This window comes from Tympanuchus pallidicinctus, unplaced genomic scaffold, assembly GCF_026119805.1.
Source record: "Tympanuchus pallidicinctus isolate F22 unplaced genomic scaffold, pur_lepc_1.0 scaffold15, whole genome shotgun sequence".
Taxonomy (NCBI): Eukaryota; Metazoa; Chordata; class Aves; order Galliformes; family Phasianidae; genus Tympanuchus; species Tympanuchus pallidicinctus.
In genome coordinates, this window is record NW_026294669.1 from 13,354,026 (window position 1) to 13,378,926 (window position 24,901).

The window sequence follows — 24,901 nt, forward strand, 5'->3', positions numbered from 1 at the left end:
AATATGCAAACTCCACTCCAAGGTCTTGGCCTGGGTGGCAGCAGTTAAGTCACTCTAGGCTTAATGCTGGGTATGCAGAGACCCTGAAGAAGTCCAGCAAAGATACAGCCAGGTATCCTCGCTGGAAGAGACCCTTTTGTCAATGTATAAATATCCTTTTTTGTCTCTAGATTCTCTGAAAATCAAAAACATAATGGGGGGAAAAAACATTGTGAGAGGCTATTCCAGAAAAGGTAGACAGCTCTAACAAACACAGGCCTGGATTTGGAATCATACTGCAAACTTACAACAGCAAAGAAGTCTTGTTTTACTTTCAACCTTTTTTAGCAGCAGTAGGCATTTCTTACCAGTTTGCCCAGATTCCTTATCAGATTTAATTTAGGAAGGAAGACTCCTCTTTGTTGTCCGACTTACTGAAATGCAATGACTGGTATCAGACATGAAACTGGTCTATTTGTTCTTTCTTCCCACCACACTTTTTTCTCCACTTACCAATAAGGGGATGGGGAAAAGAAGCAAATATTTTATTTTCCTTAAATCCCAACATGTGATACGCTAAGAAGCAGCCGCTACACATTTTAAACCTGCTGCTGGGTGTCTCCCATGTAAGAAGAGGACAAACAAAGGCCTAAGAAATGCCATATGGAAGGTATCAAAAGCCAACTAACAGTTCTCTCCCTACTACCCAGCTAATTTGTTCATGGAATAATATAATACCCTTATTATTAACTGCAAGATCAAAATAATAGATTAAAAGATAGTATACTATATTAAAGTAAAGCATCATGCAAAATACTGATGTTCTGCTTATCCATATAAACACAAAACTTTCTTCTTCAGATTCTCCTCAGTAAGGGAAGTTCTTGGGAAGAGGCAGGACCATTGGATTCCACAGGTTAATTCAAATGTAAAGAGCAAACCTCCTTGCCTAGCTACATTTTCCCTGGATTTTCTTGACCATCCTACCTGATGGCAAAATACATTACCAGCCTCATCCCTGTGTACGAGCAATTCAGAGACAGCTTGGTTCTTCCCTGCATAATACAGAGATAATCAATTAACAACTTGCATTCTCAGAAATCTCATGCTTGCTCCGCACTGATGGAGAGCAACCGGCATGCTCTATTCTGTGCTCCGTAGCAGGAAGAGGTTCAAATAAAAGCAACTTATGGATGTCTTTGACTCACAGAGCATTGGCAATACGGTAGAGACATGATTAACATCATGGGGATGCTACCTGAGATGGTGATTTTGGGATGCTTGCCCCAGGTGCTTCCAAAGTGGATGGTTCCAGCTCATGGTTAACAGTCTTGGTCTCAGGGCTGGTGATGGGAGATCCATCTGGTGGAGGCGAGGGGCTTTTATTTGCTTTCGCTGGGGTGCTGTCACTGAAGGAAGGGGAGAGAGGGAGAAAGAAAGAAAAAAAAAAAAGAGAGAGAGAAAAAGAATAGTCTGAGCAAGGCCTAGGAGAAGTTGAGCTAACCAGCACAGACCATTGGTCTTCACTGCCTGTTTGCTCCACTGCCCAGAAATGTGATGATGATATCTGAAGCCTCTACAAGCTTCCGACAAGCATCTTTGCTGAATCACTTGCTGCCCAACTGCAGCAGGATTACTGGACAGGAGGCTACCCAATAAAGTCCCACTACATTAATATATTTTGCATCAGATATGGGTGAAAAAGGGAGGAAAAAAAAAAAGCACAGCCATCCTTAATTCTCACTGATTCTATATAAGTGCCTATCTTTAAGTAATACATCTCTAGGGAAGCATATGGGGAAAGGAATCTTGTGCAGGTCATTCTGTAACTTTTCCAGGTAAATATTTTCTGAGTGGTGTCATACTGACAGTTGTATGGGTTGTGACCAACAGATCCACATGCAGATCTACAACACCTAAACTATGGCAGTAATAAAAGATACGTGGTACAAACTGTCTAAGCTGCAACAGAGAAAAGCAGACTGAGGTTTCACAGATCATGCCAGTCAGCAAAGAAACAGAGAGATTTTGGCTAATAAGCTCTATCATGGAAAGTTTCCTCAGCCTGTTTTCAATGATGAACTCTTTTATGCCTTTGCCTTCCCAGTTGGTCCTTGCTCCTTGACCATTTCTGACACAATCAAGGAGGATTCCTCAGAGGATTAAGATGCAAGAAGCATATACCAATGGTGTTTTTGGTTCATAACTTGGTCAGATTTGGATTTTTGAAAGGAATGGCAATAGGCAAATGCCTCTCCCTAAAGGCTATGCCCTGGCACAGCGTCAGGTCTGTGCTTCAATCTGTGGAATCATGAGATATTTAGCTAAAAGCTGGTTATCTGAGAATTTAGATGGGGGTAAAGGTAAATCCATTTTCCCAGCCTTGGAAAAGTTGAAACACTTTGGCTCCCCAAAAAGCAACTTATCTCAAGTCATGTAGAAGCACTCAAACTAACAGGATATTTTATAGCAGAAGAAGCCTTGCAAAACTACGCAGAGTCAAAATGAAAATATTACAGAATATTTCAAAAGGGCTGTGCAATCTCATCTACAGGGAGCAATATTTGCCTCAATTTACAATGATAAAGTTGCAGCTTTTGTAAAGTTAAAGGTCATGCTTTCCTACAACCTGAGACAATAAATCCTGGCACAGACTGCAACAAAGTAGATCTGAGGGACACATTTTTTCTTTATTCTTTCCCAAGAGTTCTGGAGATGAGGTGTGGTGGTCACTGGCTAACATGCATGATAATCTCATTCCTAAACACTCACAACTAGAGGGGCAGTAACATGAAGGACAGCAAGGCACTTCTGAAAACCTCCCTTCCCAAGCAAGCGTATCACTCTGCTCAGCATTCCTGCTTTCAAGCTTCCCACCCCATTCACTTTGCCCTCAACCATTGCTCCCTCCCACTTTCTTCCCATATACATACAGCCCACACACATTTTCCCACAAAGCACTTGCTCTCAGGTCCACATGCAGGTCAGATGTTTCTGATAACAGTGACACCAGCAGCACACAAACATGATGCAACAAAATCAGTGATGTTCTATGCCAGCAGCTCTCAACCAGGGGCACACACGCAAAGGAAAGAAATGGGGAAAGAATAGAGAAAAAGGAAGATGGACTGAAAAACACATACATCAACCTTTGCAGCTCTCCAATTTGTTTGGATATGTCTAGTGTCCTTCCTAAAATATCCCCAGAAATCACTTTGACACAGTGGGTTGCATGAAAGATTCTGTGGCATTGTCATGATGGAGCTACAGATTAAGTAGCAACAGTCACAGAGCAAAGGTAAGGAAGTCCTGCTGTAAGCCAGAGCTACCAGGCTTCACACAGTTCATTCACAGCATGGAAAACCTGAAATTATTTCAGCAGAAGTTTATCTTGCCGCTATTTCCATGGCAACACCATTACAGCATCATCTGAGGTGGACACAGTGACCTTTCTGAGCTCAGCCTCACTGAAGACATGGGTCTTGAACTTCAGCACGCCACTTCTGGGATCTCAGAGTGGGTCCTACAACACCTTATTGCAATGAGAGTTGCAGAAGAATGGAAATAGTAAGAGGACACAGTGACCTGCAACTGGACTGCTAGGACTTGTCAAATGCCCAAACAGTGCTGGGAGTCCTGGCTACCAACTGGCCTATCCAACACAAGGATAGGTTTCTCCAACTACGCAACTGAAAAGATCATTTCTCCTGGTAAGAAAGGAGCTCACAATCATTTTCTAGAGGCCATGAAATGACTTTCTGGTGACTGACTTGTGGTGTCTGGCAGTGACTTAATTTGGAGATCTATTGGCGAAAGACTCCCATATGAGAGGCAGCCCAGTTTCTTCCTCTTGTCCTGCAAGGGCTGAGAGGGCCCCACACCAAAGCCCTCAGCAAGTCACTGCTATTTACAGCTTATTTGATGTGTTGGCTGATCCCCCTTAGGAAAATGCCAGTGCTAATTTTGACTGAGCCTTTTCCAGCTCCCTGAGCAGCACCTTTATTCCTGCACTTGTTGCTTTGCACGGGTTTAACTAATGTGACCAGCGCCAAATCACCCTGTCACCAGGATCCCGTGGCTTTCACAGGAAACCACACACTGTGTGCTGCACAGAGCAGGGTCTTGCCTCTGAATGGACTTCTTGCTCCAAGAAAGCGTAGGGAAAAGCATGAGTGTTATCATAGAAGAAAGTCAAAAGAAGAAAGTCAATGTAGCCTGCTGTTGCAGTTGCTACTTTTTTTTTTTTTTTTTTTTTTTAAGGTTCCTATGAGCAATTGAGAAGCAACGCCAAATCCAGGAATATCAGGCAGGGAAGGGACAGGGGTGTCACCTTTCTTCTGTGAGTCGAGAGCCAGGAACAAGGTCTAATGCAGTTATCACAGGTGAAGGAGAACCCCAAATCCCACCAGTTTCTTTTAGTGTTGCTGAGCTTCCAGACTCCTCACACAGGTCACCTATTCTGAAGAGCAGACTAACATCTGCACGTGGGGTTTCTATGTGCTTTTAACAATCCCACACTGAAAGATGGAACCAAATCTCCAATATAGTAGAAACAGACAGGCCACCTCCTGCCAAGTTCTCAAGTTAAAAAGAAAAAGAAAAAGGCATCTCAGCTAGAGCTCAGATAGGGTCTTTTAGCTAAAAGTAATTGGGTTCTGTTTATTTATTTATTTAAGCATCAAAGCTCGTTGAACACTCTAGACTTATTCCCACATCAAAAAAGAGGCAGCAGGGGAGACAGAAAAAAAGCACCTATGTACTCAGGTGTCTCTTGGCCCAAATGTACATTCTTGCTGCTGATCAAAGAACACTGAGCCCTTGACCTTCCTTCCCCCACACAAGGGGTCGTGCATTTCTCTGTATCCCTGCAGCTGCTCTGACAGCAGAACCCGCAGCACAGCCTGGATCAAGCACCTTAACTGCTGCACTAGCCAGACTTTTAGAGCGCAGCAGGAGGATGTTGTGGTTAGAGCTCATCCAAATGAGATTTACTAGCTCCCTCTTTGCTGTAGCATCTGCAGGGGCTGACAATGACTGGAAGTGCTACACCTCCTGGTGCAGTCACGGCAATGCTGGCTCATGGTCAGAGACAGACATACAGAGAAGCACTGTGAATCCTCCTTCAGAAGACAATCATTCAATATTTTTCACTTGAGGAAAAAAATAATATTTGCCCATCAGATTCCCTGTGAAATTACCATTCTCTTCCTTCCAGACAGGATGTACAGCAGAGACAAAGAGAAAGGTCAGTGAGAAGACAGGATCAGAAAGCAAGCATCTCAATACCAGCACTTGCTTTTATTGCTGCTGAAATATCATCTTGAGAAAATGTGGAAGAAAAAAAATCCTTATAAAAGGACACCACACAAGGAATATCAACAAAAAGAGTAGGAAAAAACATGAATTAGGGGAAATTTCTATGCCATTATGCAGCAATCCCTGCTTTGCCCCACAGCATATTCTTGTTAGAGTCCTTGACCTTGGCTATAGTAACTGTAGGCATTGTGGCAAACCAGTTATTCATTGCCACAGCTGTTTTGAAAGGCAAGCTGCTGATGGTAGCCTTTATACAGAACAACAGAGGCTTCCCTTTCCTGCAGCTCTGCACAAATCTTAAATGGATGGAATAAGACAGTAAGGATCCTCAGGAACAGAGCAAGTAAAGAGCAAAGCTGAAAGTGGCCCTCTCCTACATCACTGTCCTCCCACTGCAGGACAGGACAGACAGTAGGTAGACAGGAAGGACTGCGTGTGAGAGCTGCCTACTGGTCCTCCTGGGCCAGGCAGGGAATGAGAATGCAGCATTTCAGAGCTGTTCATAAGGGCAAGCCCTGCTAAGTAAAACTAGATCTTGTTAATCACCAAATTAAACCTTATTTCCCCCATACAACCCAGCATCATGCTTTTAGTTGCACAAAAATAACCAAGCAGACAATGCCTGAGCTTTCACACCACCTTTTTTTTTTTTTTTTTTTTGGAGGAAAGGAAGCAAGGATTCAAACCAGGCACACAAGCAGTTAATGGGATTATCCAGACACAGACCTCGGCAGGTCCCAGCAGGCCATGAACACACGACATCATGCAAAAGAGCCCTCTCCCATCACAGGGTTAATACGTGCCAGGCTGTTAAAGAGTCCAGCAACAGCCTCTCCAGTTTTAGGAACTAAATCAAACACATATTGAAATGCTGCTCTCCGTACCGGTACCTGCTCATCTTTTTCCTCAGCCTGGCGAACAGTTTAGTTTTCTTTCTGTTGAGGACGGCACGCAAATCATTTCCGTTACAGGACAGCACAGTCAGACCGGGGAGGAAAAGTTAAGCTTCCAAGCACCCATTCAGCACCTTCTTTCCACCCATTTGTCAGTGAGATGCCAGAGTGATGCAGGAGAATAACTGCACCTCTTCTCACATCTTGTCATTAACTTCCTGCCACTGTATCCATCTCCAATCCCTTTCCCAGCAGAGTAGGGCTAGGGAAGCATCTGCTCCTAATACAGGCCACAGGAGTGGTGAGGGCTATTTCCTCCTGCACGCTCTTGTCCTGAACCACAAGGACAGGACAGATGTAGAGATAAGTGCCTCATGGTATTTCCTGTTCCCTGCAAGGCATTATAGTCCTGGAAATCTTTTATATGCATCCTCCTGTAACTCCCCTGAGCAAAGGGTAACAATAGTCATTTTGGGGCAAGACTCATCTCAGCTGAGATACCCATTCCACCCTCAAATGAAACCAGCTGTGTCTGGGTAGGAATAATGACAAAGGTAATAAATTCATTGAAAACTCTTTCATGCCAAAAATTTGATGCCACAACAAGGATTCATCTAAGATCTGCTGTCACTATAGCAGTCACTTGCTGGAGTAAGAAAGGAAGGAGAAGGAAGGAGCTGGGAAAGCAACAGCACTGGCTTTCACCTGTCTTGCTACCTTATCCTCTTCCAAGTGGATCATGGTAACACGGTGCACAGCAGCAAGAGGATGAGCATTGCTGCCCCATATAAGGCTTCAGTTGTTGGGGATTATAAACAGACATCGTGTGCTAACTTAAATAGAAGATAATACCCTCATAAGATGCACCTTGAGAACGTGGCGTTAGCAATCCAAAATGCAGGGGCCAAATTTAACTTAAACTTCATCTTTCTTTAAATCTGGCAAACACCACACATATTGCCAGAATGAGACAAAAAACTCGTCTATGCATGACTGCAATTGGAGGTTAGACTGGGAGGAGAGTCAAGAGAGCACAAAGGTCTTAACAGCTGATGCAGCCCCTTCCAAACTAATGTGCCCTTACTTCTTACTGATTTCACCTCCTCCCTCTGTTAATACACCAATTGAGGACACAGGCTGTGCTCCTGCTCAGCCAGCATGTGGGATTAGCAGCAGCTGGAAGCCAGAGTCCTACATTGTTTCATCACTCACGCATTTGGATGGGACCCAGATGCAGCCTCATCAAGAGCCTGACCTCTCCCTCCCCTCTTGGTGCTACAGAATGTGCAGATTTGCAGTTAACCTACATGGACTGGACCCAGCTGCAGAAAGAAAACTCAAAACTACAAAAAGAAATTCCAAAGACTGTAGAGGACCCACACTCCTTGCATCCACGCAACTGGGAAGTGCTCTGAGATCAGAAAGCCTCATAATATTGAGGCTACAACTACATCCACAACACACACAGAGGCAACACATCCCCATTTGATGCACAGGAGGGACACAGGGCTTTGGTGAAGAGGATGTTCCAAGTTTGGAGGGCCAAAGGGAAGGCTAGGGAAACAAAGGGGCTCTTGGTCCTCAAGCTCAGAAGTTGCAGGTATGTGGGGGGAAGTTTCAGAAGGAAAAAAAGGGAGGGCTGCAGGGCAACCAGACCCAGGAGGAGTGGCAACCCAGTGTGTGTCATTGGTTCATGGAATTAGACTTTTAAAACTATATAGATGCTACACAATTGCCTAAATATTGGTATGCAGTAGAAGTTGAAGCCTACATCTGCTATCCTCCGAAGGCTGGAGGTATTGCATCATGTCTCCCAGCCCAAGAGCAATCTCAGACATGCTCCAGCAGTTTTCAAGGAGGGTGCTGGCTGGCTGTATGTAAGCAATCAAATCACCCCCCGCTGACAACATGGAGATTTCAAGACCCCAGTAGAAACACTCCTTTTTCCACAGCTTGTCCCTCCTCCTCTGCTGGGAGAAAGACGATGTTTCCTGTTACTAGTTACTGACCTGGGCTGTGCTTTAATGGGAAAGGCATTGCCTGAGTACTGCTTGTCTAGACCCAGCAGGACATCATGGAGGTTTTGGTTCAACTGTAAAATATAAAAACAAAAGAGAGAAAAAGAATGAGAAAAGTGTCCAAAAAGAGCCTGTGCTGGCCTGCTTAGGCTGACAAAATACAGTCTTGTGCCTATATGTGCATATACTTAGCTATCCCACAAAGAAACAGCTCTGTATCTGTCACTACTCCTTTGTGGGGAAAAAAAAAAACCCACAATGCTGAAACCACTGAAAAGCTGCTGGTACCTCATGGGAATGCAGTCTCCCGAAGAGACCATCCTCCTTGCTTCTTTCTCACCTACTCCCACCAGGCACCATTGTAGAAACAGGCAGAGTATTTAACTGAGAGTCTTCCATGTGCTCAAAGTAAAGATCCACTCTAGATTTGTGGCGAAGTTGCTCTTTATACTTCCTTATGAACGAGGGATATAGCAGCAGGACTTCAAGCCAACAGCAAGCTTTGATCCTGCAGGCTGCCTGGGCCATCCAGGTTTAGGCAGAAACTGGATCTCTTGGCAGAAATGCAATGTTAGGGGTTAAACTCTTCCTGACACCAAAAGCTGAAATATTCACTCTGGACACTCCTATCCTGAAAGAGCCAATTCACAAACAAAATTGGATGCCAAATTCCAAATCAGTAGGAGGAGGGATCCAATGCAGTCTGTATCAGAGGCGTCACATCGGCAACACCAGCACTTAGTTGGATGCTATTGCAGTAATAAGAAACAGATGGCTCTTACTGAACAAAGCAGAAGGCCTGTTCTCATACAAAAGTCCTAAGGAAAGAAAAATCCACAACATGATATAAGAGGATAGCTCCTGTCTAGCAAGCATCTTTCCCACCTTCTGCAGAATGTAACTTAACAGCAACAAACCGATAATTGTAATAACCTTCCCTACTCTTAACAATCAGTCCATTTTCCAGTGGAGAAGAGCAGGCCATTAACTGGAAAGGTCCCCATGAACTGTCAGCAGAGCTCAGAACTGATTCATTACACCATAGCAGTAGGCTTCTAGACTGCTGGGAATTTGATGACCATTATAAAGTTGCTTGTTGCTTAGCAGCTATCTTGTTGTTAGGAAGACAGTGACAAGGAAGCAATACCAAAGTTTTCCAGCTGGATTCTCCACTGCTCATCAAGCTCAGAGCAACATCTACAGAGAGTGCATCGGTCTTTGGTGCAACAAAGAGGCCTAAGGAACTCTAGGCTTCTCCAGCTTTTAAGAGTATTAACAGTAAGAACATACCTGTAAATGAAAGTGGCACTGGGAGGATTTCCCTCAGACTACTTCTTAGGTTCCTATTGGGTGATGGCACACAACACAAATCCAGCTGCCACCAGCCCATGACACACAGGTAACTCATGCAAAGGTCACCCTAAGCAATCAAATGCCTTTTTTTGGGTCACAGGGCAGGAAAGAAGACAAAGCAGTGAATTACTGCTGGGAAGGGCCTTCCTAATGGCTGAGTTGGAGTCCAGTCTCACATTGCACTGACATGAAGACTGACAGATTCCCTGATGTTTCTATCCCCACAGCTAGCTGAGGGTTCAGAGCAACTTGCTGCCAGGCAGCGGGAGGAGTGGACAGATGCCAGGCTGAGTGCCCTGGTTAAAGTTTATAGATCCAGATTTTGGAAGAAACAGAGAAAGGAAGCAAAAGAGGGCCACACTTCCCTCTCTGGATCTTCAAATGAGACAACTGACACACACTCCCACTGCAGCATGGTCCTTGTGGTCTCTTACCCATGTTCTATCCCTTCATATCGCTATCTCAGACAGACCTTCTCCCGTGTTGTTAACCCTCTTTTTTTTTTTCCAAACATTTTTCTTTTATACAGGGCAGCTGCTCTTTCCTCTCCAGCCATACCATTCAGCTTGTTAAATAACAGTGAGGACAGAGTGTGTTAGCAGAACAAACTGTTAGTTGCCTTACCTTGCTCATCTCTTTGTGGAAGTTTTCTTCTAGGCCTGCTATACTCTGGAATGTGTTGACGTAGAAACCAACACGACTGCCAAATGAAAATGAAAGAGAGAAAAGCTTAATGGACGCAACGCTCTCCAAAGGCTTTCAGTTATGCCCCTCCTCACACCTTCTGCTCACCATTCCCACATGAATTCAACTCTGTCAGGTCTGGTACATAAAGGAATAGAAGGGCTGCAAGGAAGTGTGGACGGGATGATGGAACAAAAGCCAAGCATGAGGTAAACATGCTCAAGATGAGGAGGAGAACAAGTAGGGTAGAATCTGAACTTGTTCTGACAAATGGGAGAGGCAGATGTGGAGGTGGCTGACCCAAACAATGCTACTGCATTTGAAAATAAGCAGCTAGGGCACTCCTAGGCGGATTTTCCCTGCCTTCCCTGTATGTCAGCTCCTATATTTCATCCTCAGAGCTCCCTGTTGTTTTGTCCGCTTCTTCTCTCACCTTTTTATCAGCACAATCATAAGTATAGCAAAATTCCAAACTCTCAAGTCTTCATCCTCTCTCAGCCAGGCTGTATTTTGTTACATAGATGACAATAGAAGTACAGTTGCAACCACCAGTTCTTCACTGGGTCTTATGTGGAGCACGTTTAAGGGCAGCCCACATCACGATCCCTCCATTAAGGTTTTTTTCACCCAACTGTCCACATCCAGAAGGAGCATCCAAAGAGCAGCAAACCATCTTCTCACCCTCTCTGTTGTTTTAAAACTGCTGCTTCAGTGGGTGCTCCCTAGATCTCCACAGCTGGAGGTAATCCCAGAACAGATTCTCTGAGATGATCCAGAAAGCAAGAGCAGAAACCAGCCCAAGAGAACAACTGAGAACAGTTGTACAGGAAGGTCTGTGGAAAAGCTGAAAGTCTTCACGTCCTTCCAACCAGCTGTTGAGAAAACTTCCAGCACTCACCTATTCCATAGTGAAGGCAGCTCCTCCTGCAGATCAATGTTCATTTCTTCAAACACCTTCTGAGCCTTTACTAACTCTTCTTCAGCCTTAATAACAGAGAAGGGAGAGAGTAAGCTCCAGCACAGACAGGTATTTCGGAGGGCTGGGATAACAGTGACTCTTGACTTTTCTTGGAGAACAAGCAAAATACTGGGATGGGGTAATCCCCATTCCAAACAAATGTCACAGGAACAAGAGTTGTATCACTAGCATGGGCCCGTTCACACTGCCTGGGTTACCCTCAGGGTTTCTTTCAATGGAGATTCCTGTTCGGATACTCGGAAGATAACTGAAACATCCATTAACGTGTTCCAAGTTCTATACATTTCCCTAGTTCCAAAAAATGAATAGACCTGGTCAGGCAGTTCAGCCACTGGTTCAAATGCAGATGAAGCTAGAGTGGACCCTGCCCCTTGCTTGGTCTCCAAAAGAGTTGAAATCCATCCCAATAGGTGTTGATGAATAGTCCTTCCTTGTGAGGACTCTGCTTAAGTAAGGTTATTCCAAAGCACCGCCTCTTCTGAGGAAGGGAAGAGGTCTGCAACCTTGACTGAGATATCTCTCTCACAAATTAGAGCAGAGAAGCAAGGAAGGGTATGTAAAGCATGAGCTGCAGCAGCAGGAGAATAGGCAGGGAATGCTTGAGCAGCAGGTGTTGGTTTCAGCAGCCTAACATACTCATACTGGTAAAGATCTAATACAAGGGCAAATCCTGGCTGGCTGTTGACTACCAACACCAAAGGAAACTTGCCTTGCACAAGACCTCTTAGTCCAAGTAAAAAGTTTAAATTTGATCTGATTTGTTTGACCTCAATGATACTGCATGAACTCCTCTGCATTCCAGAGTCAAAAACGATGATCCTGGCTTCTGTTGATGACAGCAAGCATCAGCAACAAACACGTTCCCCTTCCCATATTTGTCCTGGGTAGCCTCTTCCTCTTTTCAGTGTCCTGGCTTACAACCCTAAGCTTGCTAAGTAAAATGTTTGTATTATCTGATTTGCAACAGCAAAAGGAATAAAGAAAGCTGCTATGACTGCCTACTTCTGTGTGTGACTACAGCAGGAATGTCACAACACGCTCCAAACAGCGTGGGAACTGGATCTCTCTTTGTGCCTCCAGTCAGATTCTCACCCCTTCTATGAAATTGTTTTATCATCTTTGTGTCAGCTTAAATAAAGAAACCCACAGCTTACTGCTCTTTAGTGACAGGTCTACACAAAGATAGGACTGACAGGAGAAAGGACTTAAAAAACATCATGTGGCTCAAAGTCCAGTTTCTCATAGAGCTGCATAGTCTTCAAGCTCTCAATCCCTTGCCTGACTTAGAAGCCAGCCACAGAAGGTCCCACTTTCCATCTAGCTCCACCTTTCAGAGCATCACGCATTACTGCCAAAGGCTCTTTGTAGTCAAGATTGGAACAGATTGTTTCCCCCAGAAAATAACACCACGCGTGGTGTAACGTTAACTGTAAAGTTAAGCAAACCCTCTAAGAAACAGGCATGGGGAGAAGCTATCAGGATGTTTCTATCCAGAATCCCTTGTAATATGCTGCTATACTTGCTGAAAAACAGCACTTTGAGAAAGCTTGCATAAAACAACAACAAAAGAGCCCATTTAAATGGAGACATAGTTTATGCAGGATCAGAAAAGATTATCATAAAGACTTACTCTTCTTTAAACCCCCCTCATGACTGAATGTTTCTAATTCAGTCATTTTAAAGAGAGGGGGAAAAAAAATCTCCCAGTCCATCCTTCGGCTTATCTTAACTCTAGACTAGAATCAGAGCCAACACAGGAGATGGGCTAGCTGGGAGATGAGGCACCACTGTATTCCGTCAGTTTTTTCAGATATGCTGAACATTAACCAGTCTTTCCCCCTCTCATTTACCTGTTCAGAAGGTCAAAGAACCTAGAAAGCAATGTATCAGTAGTGACATACCAAGGTAAAGGCAAAATCAGCAACAGGCAACGTTCACTCCAGAACAGCTGTAGGAATCAGCAACCCCGTGGCTCAGCCAGTGCTCCTTCCCAGACACTGCACTCCCTAGTCAGTTCTGGTTGATTTTTCTTAGATGCAAGGGTCCTGACACCAGATAAGGCAGACAGCTTCTAGTGCATTCACTGATCATAGATCTGCTTCATTTCCTGATCCTTGAGAACAGTTTCCCAGAGATTTTTGCTGACTAACTGCTTGAAGAGTTGGAATTTAGCTTTCCTAAAATTTAGCATCCTATTTTTACTCTCAGTCTGTCTGATATCCCTCACTAGCATGAACTCTCCACCACTGCATGGTCACTACAGCCCTGGCAGTCTCCAATTCTGATGTCAGCAATCAGTTCCCTTGTGTTGGTGAGCCAAAGGTCCAGCATTACATCCTCCCTGGCGGGGCTGTGTATTACCTAGCTCAATAAATTATCCTCAATACATTCCAGGAGCCTCCTGGGTTGCTACTGTGTTACTCTCCTAGCAAACAGATGAGGCTGACTTGTGAGGAAGGAAGGAAAAACATAGGCTTCAGAGGCAGAGCTCATCATTACACATCTGTGCTCTTTTGTTTCAGTTATCACCTTTGTCATCCTGATGGAGAACTGAGGCACAGGACCGAAGGCCCAGGCCCATGAAACATGATCTTAAAAATTCTTCCTCTTCTCTCACTGTCTGAAATTGAAAAGGTTTGAGCAGGAGCTACACAACACAGATGCCTTCCTGACATTACCTCGAGCTACAGCTTTGAGAGTTAAGCACAGCCAGCTCAGCTGTGATAGTGGGATGGCTGTGTTGTGTATCCCATCACCGTGCATCTCATGAGCATCCTGCAATTTCCAGCCTGCTGCTTTTAGCAATCTGGCACCACTTCTCCTAAAACACCACACTGTGGTAGTTATACACTGCTCAGTAAATAGTTCAGACAGCCTCCAAGAGGAAGGAGGCAGGAAGACCATAGGGCATCCACCTCAACCCCATCAGTCTCTGCCAGACTTTCTTCTCCCCAGCAGGGAGCGAGGACCAGGACCCAGCTCAATGGCTCTCCTCCATGGAGAGAAACACTGCTCTGCTATCACTACAACAGCACCCAGAATGGCTTTCCTGGTCTGAAGTCAGCATTTCAGAGTGCTTAGTAAAAAGGCAAGAATTTGCTGTTCTAAGCTATTTTCCTCTTTGTTTCAAAAAGTACTGTCACCAAAATTTGTAACTGCGAGTTTGCAGTAGTAAGCCTCCCAGTAGATTTTTAGAGAAATCCCTCACAGACCTTCTTCTAAAAGCCCCAAAAGCCAGCAATCTGAATGCTGAAAGGAGTTGCTTTTGTGTTGTTTTTTTTTTAATTTAATACTAGAAATAATAAGTATTGCTGCCCCCATTTTTGCTTAAAGGTTGTAAAGTAAGAGGAATTAGAAGAGAAAGCAACATAGCTGCTGGTAAACAGAAGCAATCTTTGCAGGACTTAACACTCTGAGGCTCTTCAATAAATGCAGTGTCATCAGCCCTCATGCTTTTATCATGAGCTTAATGAGATTTAGGGTTGCCATTAACACCTTTAGTCTGAAGAATCAGGTGGATACAAAAACTGAAGCTTTTCTCTTTTTTAAGCTCTCTGCCTGCTAAGCCTGGAAACCTACAGCTTCAGAATACAAACATATCATCCTTCTTGAAATTTGCAGGATACACATAAAAAAATAAAAAAAAAAAAAAAAGAAGCCTCCCATAACTGGAAAGACAAAAATTTAAGGTTAGCAATAGTATTACGTAAGGAATAAAAGAGGAACAACTTAGAGGACTTAAATCGGTTTGAAAATATACAGGGTGACTGAAAATATTAACACTACTTAGCAGATTAAAGCCACTACAATAGAGCCGCTAGAAAGATGACACACATCCCTTCTTACCTGCTTTAGGGCAAAGTCACCCAGCAGATTAAAATTATCAATTAACTACACAGCACACTGAGATCACAGTGAAATGAATGAGGGAGCCCCTGTATATGCTGTTTCTGCTAGTAATCTGTGGGAGGTGGTATTGCTCCCAGTCACACCAGCCAGCTTGAGAAGAGGAAGAACCAATTTATCTGTGGCTTCTAAAATATCCTCTACCACCTTTCTAGTCCTCCAGAAGTACCACCAGCTAAACAGATCAGTCAAGAACCAGAACCAAACAGATTCTTCCCAGCATACCCAAGGCACAGGGAAAGCCTTGGGAAGCCTGCCAAACGTCCTTCTCCCAGCGAGAATGAATACTTATTTCCTCACTTTGCTATGCATCTTAAGCAGGACTGCTCACAGCTGTTCCTTCCCTAGGCATTATTTATGTGGTAACCTAGTATTTTCCTAGATTTTCCATCACAAAGTGACAGAAATGCGCTATAAGGTCAGTTTTCTTATTTCCTGTATTTCCAAACTGCAATTCATTTACCGTGACATGGAAAAAGTACAAGCATTTGAACAAGACCAGGGCCTTGTCAGCAGGTAACTCGTGCTCTCTGTCTGAGTAACGATCTTCTATTCCTTTGCCTATTGATAACATTTTCTTCTCACTGCTTTCGTTCTTGTTCTGAGCTCCAAGATAGATACCAAGGGAAATTTCATCAGGAGGCTGTGCCTCTCCAGAACTACTAGGAAATTTTCAATCTGAAATCTGGACTACTCTTACTTCCCTACTCATTTCCCTCAAGATGCTATAACCTAAACGTTTTCCCAATTTCTGCCACGTAATGCAACCATGACATCCACCTGGAGTTTCCCAGGTATACTGTGAGGGGTACGAATTCCCTGGGCTGAATCCACCTCTTCTATGCAGACTGAACCTCTGAGTTTTTGGAAATGGCTTTTTCAGACCAGCAAAGCCAAGCCAGTGATGATTTTGGATTTTACCATAGGAGAGTACTGCAACCTGAATCAGCTGCCACAGAAATTGTTTTTGAAGCAATGCTTTATTTCCAGCTTTACTCAACAGCAGAAGTTAAGAAGCCAATTTTTCAGTGTTTTCCTCTTTTTTCTTTCTTAAACAGCAACAGTAAAAATCGACTGCTTCATTTAGAAGAAATGAATAACTGGAGGAACTACACTACACCCCCCTCCATCTTGGCATCCTCATCTCATTTTATGGGGGGAAAACAATAGCCTAGTGTTAATGCACTTGGTCAGAAATCAACAGGGCAGGCACAGATTCAGACCAGTCACTGGTTAGCAACTTCTGTGTGCCCACTGCCGTGCAGGAGCATTAAGGACAGGCTTAACACATGGACCAGAGTGAACGTTGCCTAGACATTAGTAGCATAGTACAATCTAGAGCCCAAGACAGCGCATGCAGGATTAGAGCCAGGTAAATCAGCAGTCACCTGATTTCGGAGCAGATTAGTTTGCGCAACGAGGTGAGCTTGTAGCTTCCCTTGACACCACTGAGGCGCAGCTTTCTCAAGCAGCGAAACAGGCTTGGGGATGGGAGCATGTTTGAGTGAAAAGAGAAAAAAACAGAATACAAGAGAGAGACAAACATATATTTTGTTTCGGGGATTAAAAAAAATTATAATCACAGAGACTGTATTGAGAGGCTGGGTCAAACCAGTATCACCAAGGCAATAGGAATAAAACAAACATCCTGGGATTGATCAGTTATGAATCCTTTGAAGCATGCCAAGTTTAGCAGTAATTAATGCTCCAGTGTGGGCTGGGATACTGTAGACTAGCCGGGCAGCTGCAAAGAGCAACAGGTAACTGTTGTTAGTGGCCTAGCACACAGACAACTCTACTCCAAGCCATAGCTGTGAAGTTGGAGCTCCTTGAAGAGAGGTCAGGATTAATTAATCGTGTCATTTATTTACTTGCAACAGTTGAAAGTCCACAGCAGTTTATTTTAATGGCATGTTGTGAGTTTAGCAATAAGTGGCAGGAGTCCTGGCTGGGAAAAGAACATCGTGTATTAAAGAACAAGAAGAGACTGCATATCTCCAAAAGGCATTCCCAAGGCTGCTCGTGTTACTATAATACCATGAAACATCACACAACTAAGTTTGCATTCGTATGCTGTGTCATAAACAAAATTTATCTTCCCTCTGGGCCCATCATCACATTTCAAAGTACCTTACACTGAAACATCCCTACTTCACAGGTCACAAAACTGCAGTCACAGGTATGAAGAGGTGAACTCCCTACAATCACAGTGCACAATTTGTCCTGGCAGGCTCAGCAGAGTTGAGCAGGTGGCAGCAGCTGTGGGATCAAGAAGTTGGGCTGCCTCTTTGGGAAGAGCACAAGCACATAGCTTTGGGGTACTTTCAGTGTTCCTGTCTTTACAGGATCAGGCTACAGTGATGCATCACAGATGATACACTGTCTGGACTTAAGGCCTACAGCACAGGAGGGAGAAAGATGTGATCAGACACTCATTTTCACTCACAAGAAGTCTAGTAAAGTACTAAGAGGCACTTGCATGGGCTGAATCAGGAACAGAGCACCATCTCCTAAACTGCAACACTTCACTCTTCAACCTGTACAACTTTTTCCATATGTTAACTAAAGAGCAACAAACCATCCCTCAATAAAAACATATTTTTTGCAAGCAGTTGTGGCAGCATGAGAGAGTGCAGCAATGACAAAGGTCAGTGCAGACCACCAGCTACCAATCAGAGTAAATGAATTCCTACCACACTGCCACTGCAGCAAAGATCCCAGAGGCACATACCAAAAACAATACCACGCCCCATGGAAATACCTCTCTTACCCCTGAACACACTGCAGTATGGCTTTCAACAGACAATGTGACTGGCTGGGCCTCATGCCTTGCATACATAACCATGAATCACTTTGCCACACAAATGATGCAATGACACCTGAGCCATCAATCATTCTCCTCTTTGTTTGTCAGGATTAATCACAGTGCATGTGCTAGGAGAGCAGGTGACTGATGACTGGCAGCATAAAAATAAAATACTGTCAGACATTAAACACAAATCTTTAGCCTGGGGAGAGAAGCATCTTTATTCTTTCCATGTTATAGATATACTATTGCCTCTCACATAGCCCTAATCTTTCCTACCTGAACTGCAAAGCAAAGGGTGCCAACACTTCTCAGCCTGGTTAAAAATACAGGTTAGAGTCAAAGGACTTCAGAAATGCCACCAACCTCAAGAAACACTCAAACTCTTATAGTCACTCTTGCTTTAATATGGGGAGACAGAGCCCTAAGAAGCAAACAAGCTGGCAAATTTTACTGTGGTATTACAAGGCTTTGTTTCCCCCAGAGGGGCACATTCCAATAGAGGATACTGGTTCTGCAACACCTGAGAAAACACGTCAGGGCCTTGCGGTGATGCTGACAAATGCCCAACTGATGATGGTGGGTGTGATCTGAGACACCAGAACGCATCCTGCCTTCTAGGAGAATTGAACAGGTGAGAAGGAAACACCTAACCAAACCTCACCACAACACCCCTCTGAACAAAGAATACCCAGTGAAGTGGTACATGCTTGCTTTACACCTGCTCATTAAGCAAAAAGCAGACTTCCCAAATGAAAGGACAGTTGCACATCCTTCTGTTTGCTTTACCTTCGCAATTTTGGTTTCATCCTTCTTCTTTGCAGTTTGCAGGGCTTCAAAGTGGTGTCTGGCACTGTCATAATCCACAAGCTTCCTTCCTCGCTTTGCTATGCGAGACTACAAAAGAAGGAGAAAAAGAGTTATGACAACCCAGCAGCCAAAACCACAGTCTTAGGATCCCCCTCTCATCCCCTCAGCTTTCCCTGCTTGTACCTGTTCACCCAGCTTCATGCTCTGCCTGCACGAGGACTTCCACTGGATATCCTACAAAAGCTGCCCTGGAGCCATGTATGGCAACAACCACCCTGGAGGGAGCTGCTCAGGAACATCCAGCCAGGGAAGACAAACAGATCTATACAACAACAGCCCCACCTCTGAATGACATTAATGTTTTCAGAGCTGTAGTTCAGGTGCTGCTTAAGTGCTACCAGATGCCTGCAACCTGCAGGTACCTGTCTCTTCATTTTCAGGGCCAAGAGGGCTGCTGCCACTCACTCTCTAACTAACCAGTCCACAGCCCCAGCTCATGCAGAAGCTCAAAAGATGGTTCAACACAAGAAGGCATCTCTGCTGCCAGCACAGCAAAAGCATTCTTCCACATGCTCAGGATATGCCTACGACAGCATTTCAGACCCTGCGACAGGAGATCCAGACAGAAGCATGGATCAGCTGATGTGACCACAGTCATGACCAGTGGTCCACTGTAACTAGCTATTGAGCAAGAGAAGTGCCAAGGGACTCAGGCCCATTAGGCTGCTCTGCTATAAACCATCCATCGCCCTTTCCCCCTGTGCTCCCCTACAAACAACCCAGATGATATAAGTCAGAGCACAGGGCTTCCCAGCCCAGTTGTAGCACTGAGAGCCAAATGCCCTGTCAGTGATCAGCAAGCTGAAGACTAACTGAAGAGCTTGAATGAAGAGGACACAAAGGAGCCAGGAAGGTTTCAAATTAATCATACAACTCGGGGAAATTGAAATTGCAAGATGAAGAATCAGCATCAAGGATTTACTTGCAAAGCAAAATCTTCACCACAGCCCTTGGCAGGGAGATGTGGTCTCTTCTCCCCAAACTCCTGCAGATAAACTGCAAAACCACACTCAGGGTTGATCTCTTTGCCAGACCAGCTGGGACCAGTTTGCACGTCTCCCACACATGCTCCTCTAAGCTTTCAGTGAACACTGCTGCAGCACTGCGTGAGTCACAGAAATCTGCAGGATCTCAGCCACACGCAAACCCAGACAATGTCAAAGCACTCAGCTTGCTCCAAGAATGGAATCACGAAGAAGCTGATCCAGTCCTCAGCCACAGCCAGCAAAAGACACCTTCCCATGGTGGCAGCCTGCACTCCTCTTGAGAAATATTGCCAGCTGGGCACCGAGATGGGCTGTAGGAGGGGGCTTCCAGCACTGATGTCTCTAAGATGCAAGTTAATGCATCTTCCACACGGTCCAGATTAAACACACGACCAAGTGGGAGATCTATGGGAATGAATGCCTTCCTTTGGTCAGAATGGCATACATGGAAGTGCTGCAAGGAATCAGTATCCAGCAAGTCCTTCTGGAGTACTCACTGATTGTGCAACTGCCTGTGATGGCAGTAACAGGACTTAGCCCAGTTCTGGATGCCTGCAAGGTTTTCTGTATGACTATAGGACAGCTGTAGCTACTCACTACCAACGACAGAAGCTGAACTTCAACTGATGTTTTTATTTCTTACAATATATCCATCTTAATTTGAACCTCAATTTTAAAAAAATTTTTTCTTGCTGATATTTGTTTTCAAACCTGGTAGAAACAGTGCACCAGTTTTAGTGTAAGACAGACATTTTCCAACCCCACAGCTAGTCAGAAAACAGGTTACGGTTCATATTCTCTGGGCTCGCTGCAGAGACCTGCACTGTCATTACGTGTTCCACAATCACAGTCAAAAACTCACTCAGAAACACTAAATAACAGACTATACAAAAGTCCTACTTCAGAAAGCTAGAGATATTGACCTGCACAGAAAGGATCCTGAATTTTTTTGCTCCCATTCTTCAAGTTACAAAAGGCAGAGACTGTTTTGTTTCCCCCCAGCAAGCATTAAAAATGTTTTCCTTACTAAAGGAATAGTATGTTTTCACATTTCTGCTGTAGATCCTGTAGGAAACCTAAAAAATTCAAGGGAATTTTTCCAGCCCCATCAGAACAGCAGAAGATTCAGAACACGTTAGAATTTAACAAACAAGTAACACATGCATGATCTAGCAACACACATTTGTTACTGGGCCATTAACAAAAAACAGGCCTTCACTTAACTAAATTAAAATCATTTTCACTCCATCTTTCTTCATCACGCTAACACCAGAATTCCAGGAAAAGCAAAAGAAAAAAAAAAAAAGCTTTTTGTGTCAAACAAAACAAAACTATTACCACAGCAACTGAAGTATTTCATTAATTATACATGACTACTTTTTCTTTCCTGCATGCCACCCTTAAGAACTTTAACTTCTGATATTCTAGAGCATCACCTGAAGATTGTGATATCAGTAAGAGTTATCTCTTGACCAATTCCAAAGTCAGAAAGGATCAGTGAGTGTTCATTGGCTCATCCCTTGAGTTTTGGTGGAATTTGGGTGGTCCAAGTTTCACAATCCTTTTAAAATCACACTGTACAACCTCAGGATTATGAAATCCCAAAGATGCTAAGCATGGAAGAAACATGACACTGCTGCTATTAACCAGTGCACAGTCACTAGGGCTGATAAAATGCAATTTAGTCAGAAGCAGGGCAGAAGTCTGAACCTACAGAGAGCCCACTAAAGAAGCAGCAGCACACAGGTCTCTGCACTGCTAAGATACATATGGGAATCACACTACAGGGTATGATCAGCACTACAGCCTTTAGCAGCTGGAAAGCAATAGCCCTTCCCCACCTCACATTTCCAGGAACAGAAGAGGTTGGAAAAATGAAACAAAAACAAGGAGCCCCAGGAGGCAATGACATTGCTGTCAAGGGCTCATTTTACAAGCCTATGTCCTGCCTCCCTTCGATACAGCACGATCCTCCTGAAGCAACAAATACTGACAAACTCTTTAAGAACCATGCGGTGGGAAAAGGGTTGTTTTCATTGGAAAGAAGCCAAGCTGATACTTCCATGTGGTGATATCATTACTAGTGCTTCCATATGGTGAAGACATTTCCTGCATAACCTTCCCAAAACAAATGGAGAGATGACTACAGGGGAAGGGGAATTTACAGGACACCATTCAAACCTAGGTTGATCTCCCACCAAAAGACCTATATTCAGCACTCCTCCTTCCCTGCAAAGAGCTGATTATATGCACAGCAGGACTTCAGGGAACACAAAGAAATCTGTCCTTCACACTGGCCTCTATCTATAAAGTATATTTGCCACCAACTGTTTCCTCAATGTTTCGTACTTACAGGGAAATTAAAAAATAACAAAGGACTGAAAAAACTGAGAGCTTGTTGAGCTGCTCCTGACACCACTCTCTTACACTGTGATACAATCATAATTTTTTTTACAAGTTCTCATTATATATTTAAGGGTTTTTTTTTCAGCATCTTTCCCCTGGATTCTTCATTCAAGCCTAATGGAGAAAATAGTACTTTCATACGACCCAGAGCTGCAAAGACTTTGGCTGCTCTAATAGGAACTTTTGCAACAGCACACATGCCTTTTTAAAAAACATGGGGATGCAAAGAACTAATGAGATTTCATCTGCAATGACTCTAGATCAAAGACTTAAAGAGAATCTTACTTTGATATCTGGGAATTGGCCAAGGTATGTATCCATGGTCAGAAGAGCCTGATCCACCAGTTTCTGATGGAAATCTGTCCAGAGGAGATCATTGTTCTGAAAAACAAAAGCAATGAGTTAACTATTCAGAGCACAGAGCTTTGCATTCTGCAAGTGCTACAGTTAGTAATTTCAGACCCCAGAGCTCTTAAGAAACAGTCATTTCTTTGGAAGAACAAAGAAGCAGAAAAGATGAAAAGTGAGGTCATGGCAGAAATGTAGGAACAGAAAAGGCAGCTTGATGCTGCTAATTCAGGGATCCACTTGGAAGATACAGCATCCTTCAGAAACCTTCCTTTTAGGGTTTGCCTTTTCCCCAGCAGTGCTAGCCCAAATCTAGCCCAAATCCATATATATAGCAGAAGGGAAGATGAAGGTCAGGGCTCCGTTCATATCCTCCTCCCAGGTCACTTTCCTCCAGCAGCAACAAAACTGGGACACCTGACACCACTGCACTGTTTTCTCCTTCACTGTATTGCGGCTCTGGAATATAATAAACAGCAGAATGCTATCACAGCGCTCTTCAGCCCTCACCACCTGCCTCCACAGCCTCCTGGAGGTTCTTTTCAAAGCTAGCTCTCTAAGCCACACACACATTATCCTTTATTTTTCTTAGCCAAGCTAATTTCCCATCAACAACCAGGATTAAGTGGAAATTACTTCTACTTCCTGTTTTTCCATTTGGCCAAATGGTTTTGGCAAAACTGCTCAGAAAAAATGCCCATGTTATGGAGAAATTTTTGGGTGTTATTTTTCTGGTCAGGAATAGTACTTTTCTTCCAGTTCTCTTTTCCCGAAGGAGAGAAGCCAAGACAGACATTAAATGGGAAGATGGAGGCTGAAAATATTACTGCCTACTCTCAGAGGAGTTGCAGTTAGGTCTCAGGATTCTTGCTCCCTTTAGCCCCTCTGGCTCGAGTTTTCAGAAAGGACAGTCCTCTAGGAGGCACCATGGTAGCTCAAGAAGAAACAAGGCCAATACAGAATGTGAAGCCAAACCAGCTAAATTACATCCCCATTTACTGCAATAACACCTCATAATATAAAGTTTCTGTATTAATGAAAGAATTGACCTGGAAACATCCTGGTTTTGCTTAATTCTATCTGCTTTAAAGACAGTATTTCCTGGGTAAGATGGAAATATTATTTCAAGAGAGAATTCTGCAGGGAAAATACAGGGAAGGGAACAGTCTTTGTCTTGCTTTCCTCCTTGTGCCTTCCTTGCTGCCACAAACAGCTGCAGCCTCATGGCAGAGCTGAACTGCCACAGCTGCTATTCAGTTGAACAGCTGAACAAGACAGCAGAGGATGTCTGTCTCCAGCTGGACCACTGCATGTAAATGCCAAGGAAGATCCAAGCTGTCAAATGATGCGTTGTCCCCCACACTCCAGAGAAAACACCTGGGCAAATTTGGACAGGCATCACCTCACTGAACGATGAGGAGAAGAGCAGGCTGCGGTGACACATGGCCCAGTCAAACAAAGTGGCAAGTAAAATACAGTAGCTGGTGGTAGTGCTATGAGTGGGAGGTTGATCGCAGCTACACAACAGCTGCTCTGATCATGCTTTGGGAATCGATTTATATTCCCATTCCTCTTGCAGAGAGAATGAAAAACATACCCAGTTACTTAATTACAGGTTCTCTTTTGGCTTATTCTGCCCCTTTTTAGTCATTGCTGAGAGAACAAAGTTGTTTGTATGCATAAGTACAGAGCTCTTCATAGTGTTCAGGAGTCTGGGAAACAAATACAGGCCACATCCCCTCAGCCATCCCTTCTTCCCAACACCTTGTCTCTTTGATTCCTACTGCAAAGATGCACATCTGAAGGAATTCAGTTCACTAATGCAGTTTCCAAAGCTTATCTCCTTTCCTTATCTCCAAGCCTAGTGAGTCTACATCCTCCGTTGAGTCTTACCTCTGCTATTTTATTTGTGTCATCTCTCCCAGGCCAGTCCGGCTCATAAACTTCCTGCAAACACTCCGTCAGCTTCTTGGAGGCTTCATGCATAGCTAGGAAAGAAGAGATAACTGCCTCAGAAACAAGGAAACAGTTAATCCCTTATCCCTTAACGAAATTCAATGCAAGAAGCTTTGAATAAGCTTCAACAAACGCTAAGATGGGACTTGCTGAATGTCTGCCCCTTAATAACACAAAAATGGAAGTAATCACAGGAAAAAAAGGAACTAAGAATGCAGTCACATTTACTATTGTGTTCATTTTCCCGAGGCAGAAGATATGAGAATCTATCTGCTAAGAGAGCATCACCAGCTCAGTATTAAAGCACAACCCCATCCTGTCTGAGAAACTCTTGAAGCGACCCCCAACCAGACAAGGATGACTTCTTCTGCATTTGTCTGTACAGTTCAAGTCCTCACTCA

General features: G+C 44.0%; 1 protein-coding gene across 10 annotated transcripts in view; it reads right to left on the reverse strand.

Moving 5' to 3' along the window:
* Positions 1–24,901, reverse strand: part of BIN1 (bridging integrator 1) — an 88,098-nt gene that overhangs the window by 20,591 nt on the left and 42,606 nt on the right. For 3 of the 10 annotated variants that reach the window (XM_052674890.1, XM_052674889.1, XM_052674888.1), the window contains exons 4-10: positions 24,438–24,532; positions 22,482–22,577; positions 18,724–18,831; positions 11,142–11,227; positions 10,184–10,259; positions 8,198–8,280; positions 1,238–1,388 (exon numbers count right to left, since the gene is read on the reverse strand). In XM_052674890.1, coding sequence (XP_052530850.1) covers positions 1,238–1,388; positions 8,198–8,280; positions 10,184–10,259; positions 11,142–11,227; positions 18,724–18,831; positions 22,482–22,577; positions 24,438–24,532 — 695 coding nt within the window. Of the gene's footprint in view, positions 1–1,237; positions 1,389–6,179; positions 6,231–8,197; positions 8,281–10,183; positions 10,260–11,141; positions 11,228–16,516; positions 16,610–18,723; positions 18,832–22,481; positions 22,578–24,437; positions 24,533–24,901 lie in introns of all 10 variants that reach the window. The other 7 variants (XM_052674892.1, XM_052674886.1, XM_052674891.1 and 4 more) reach the window with 5 other exon arrangements.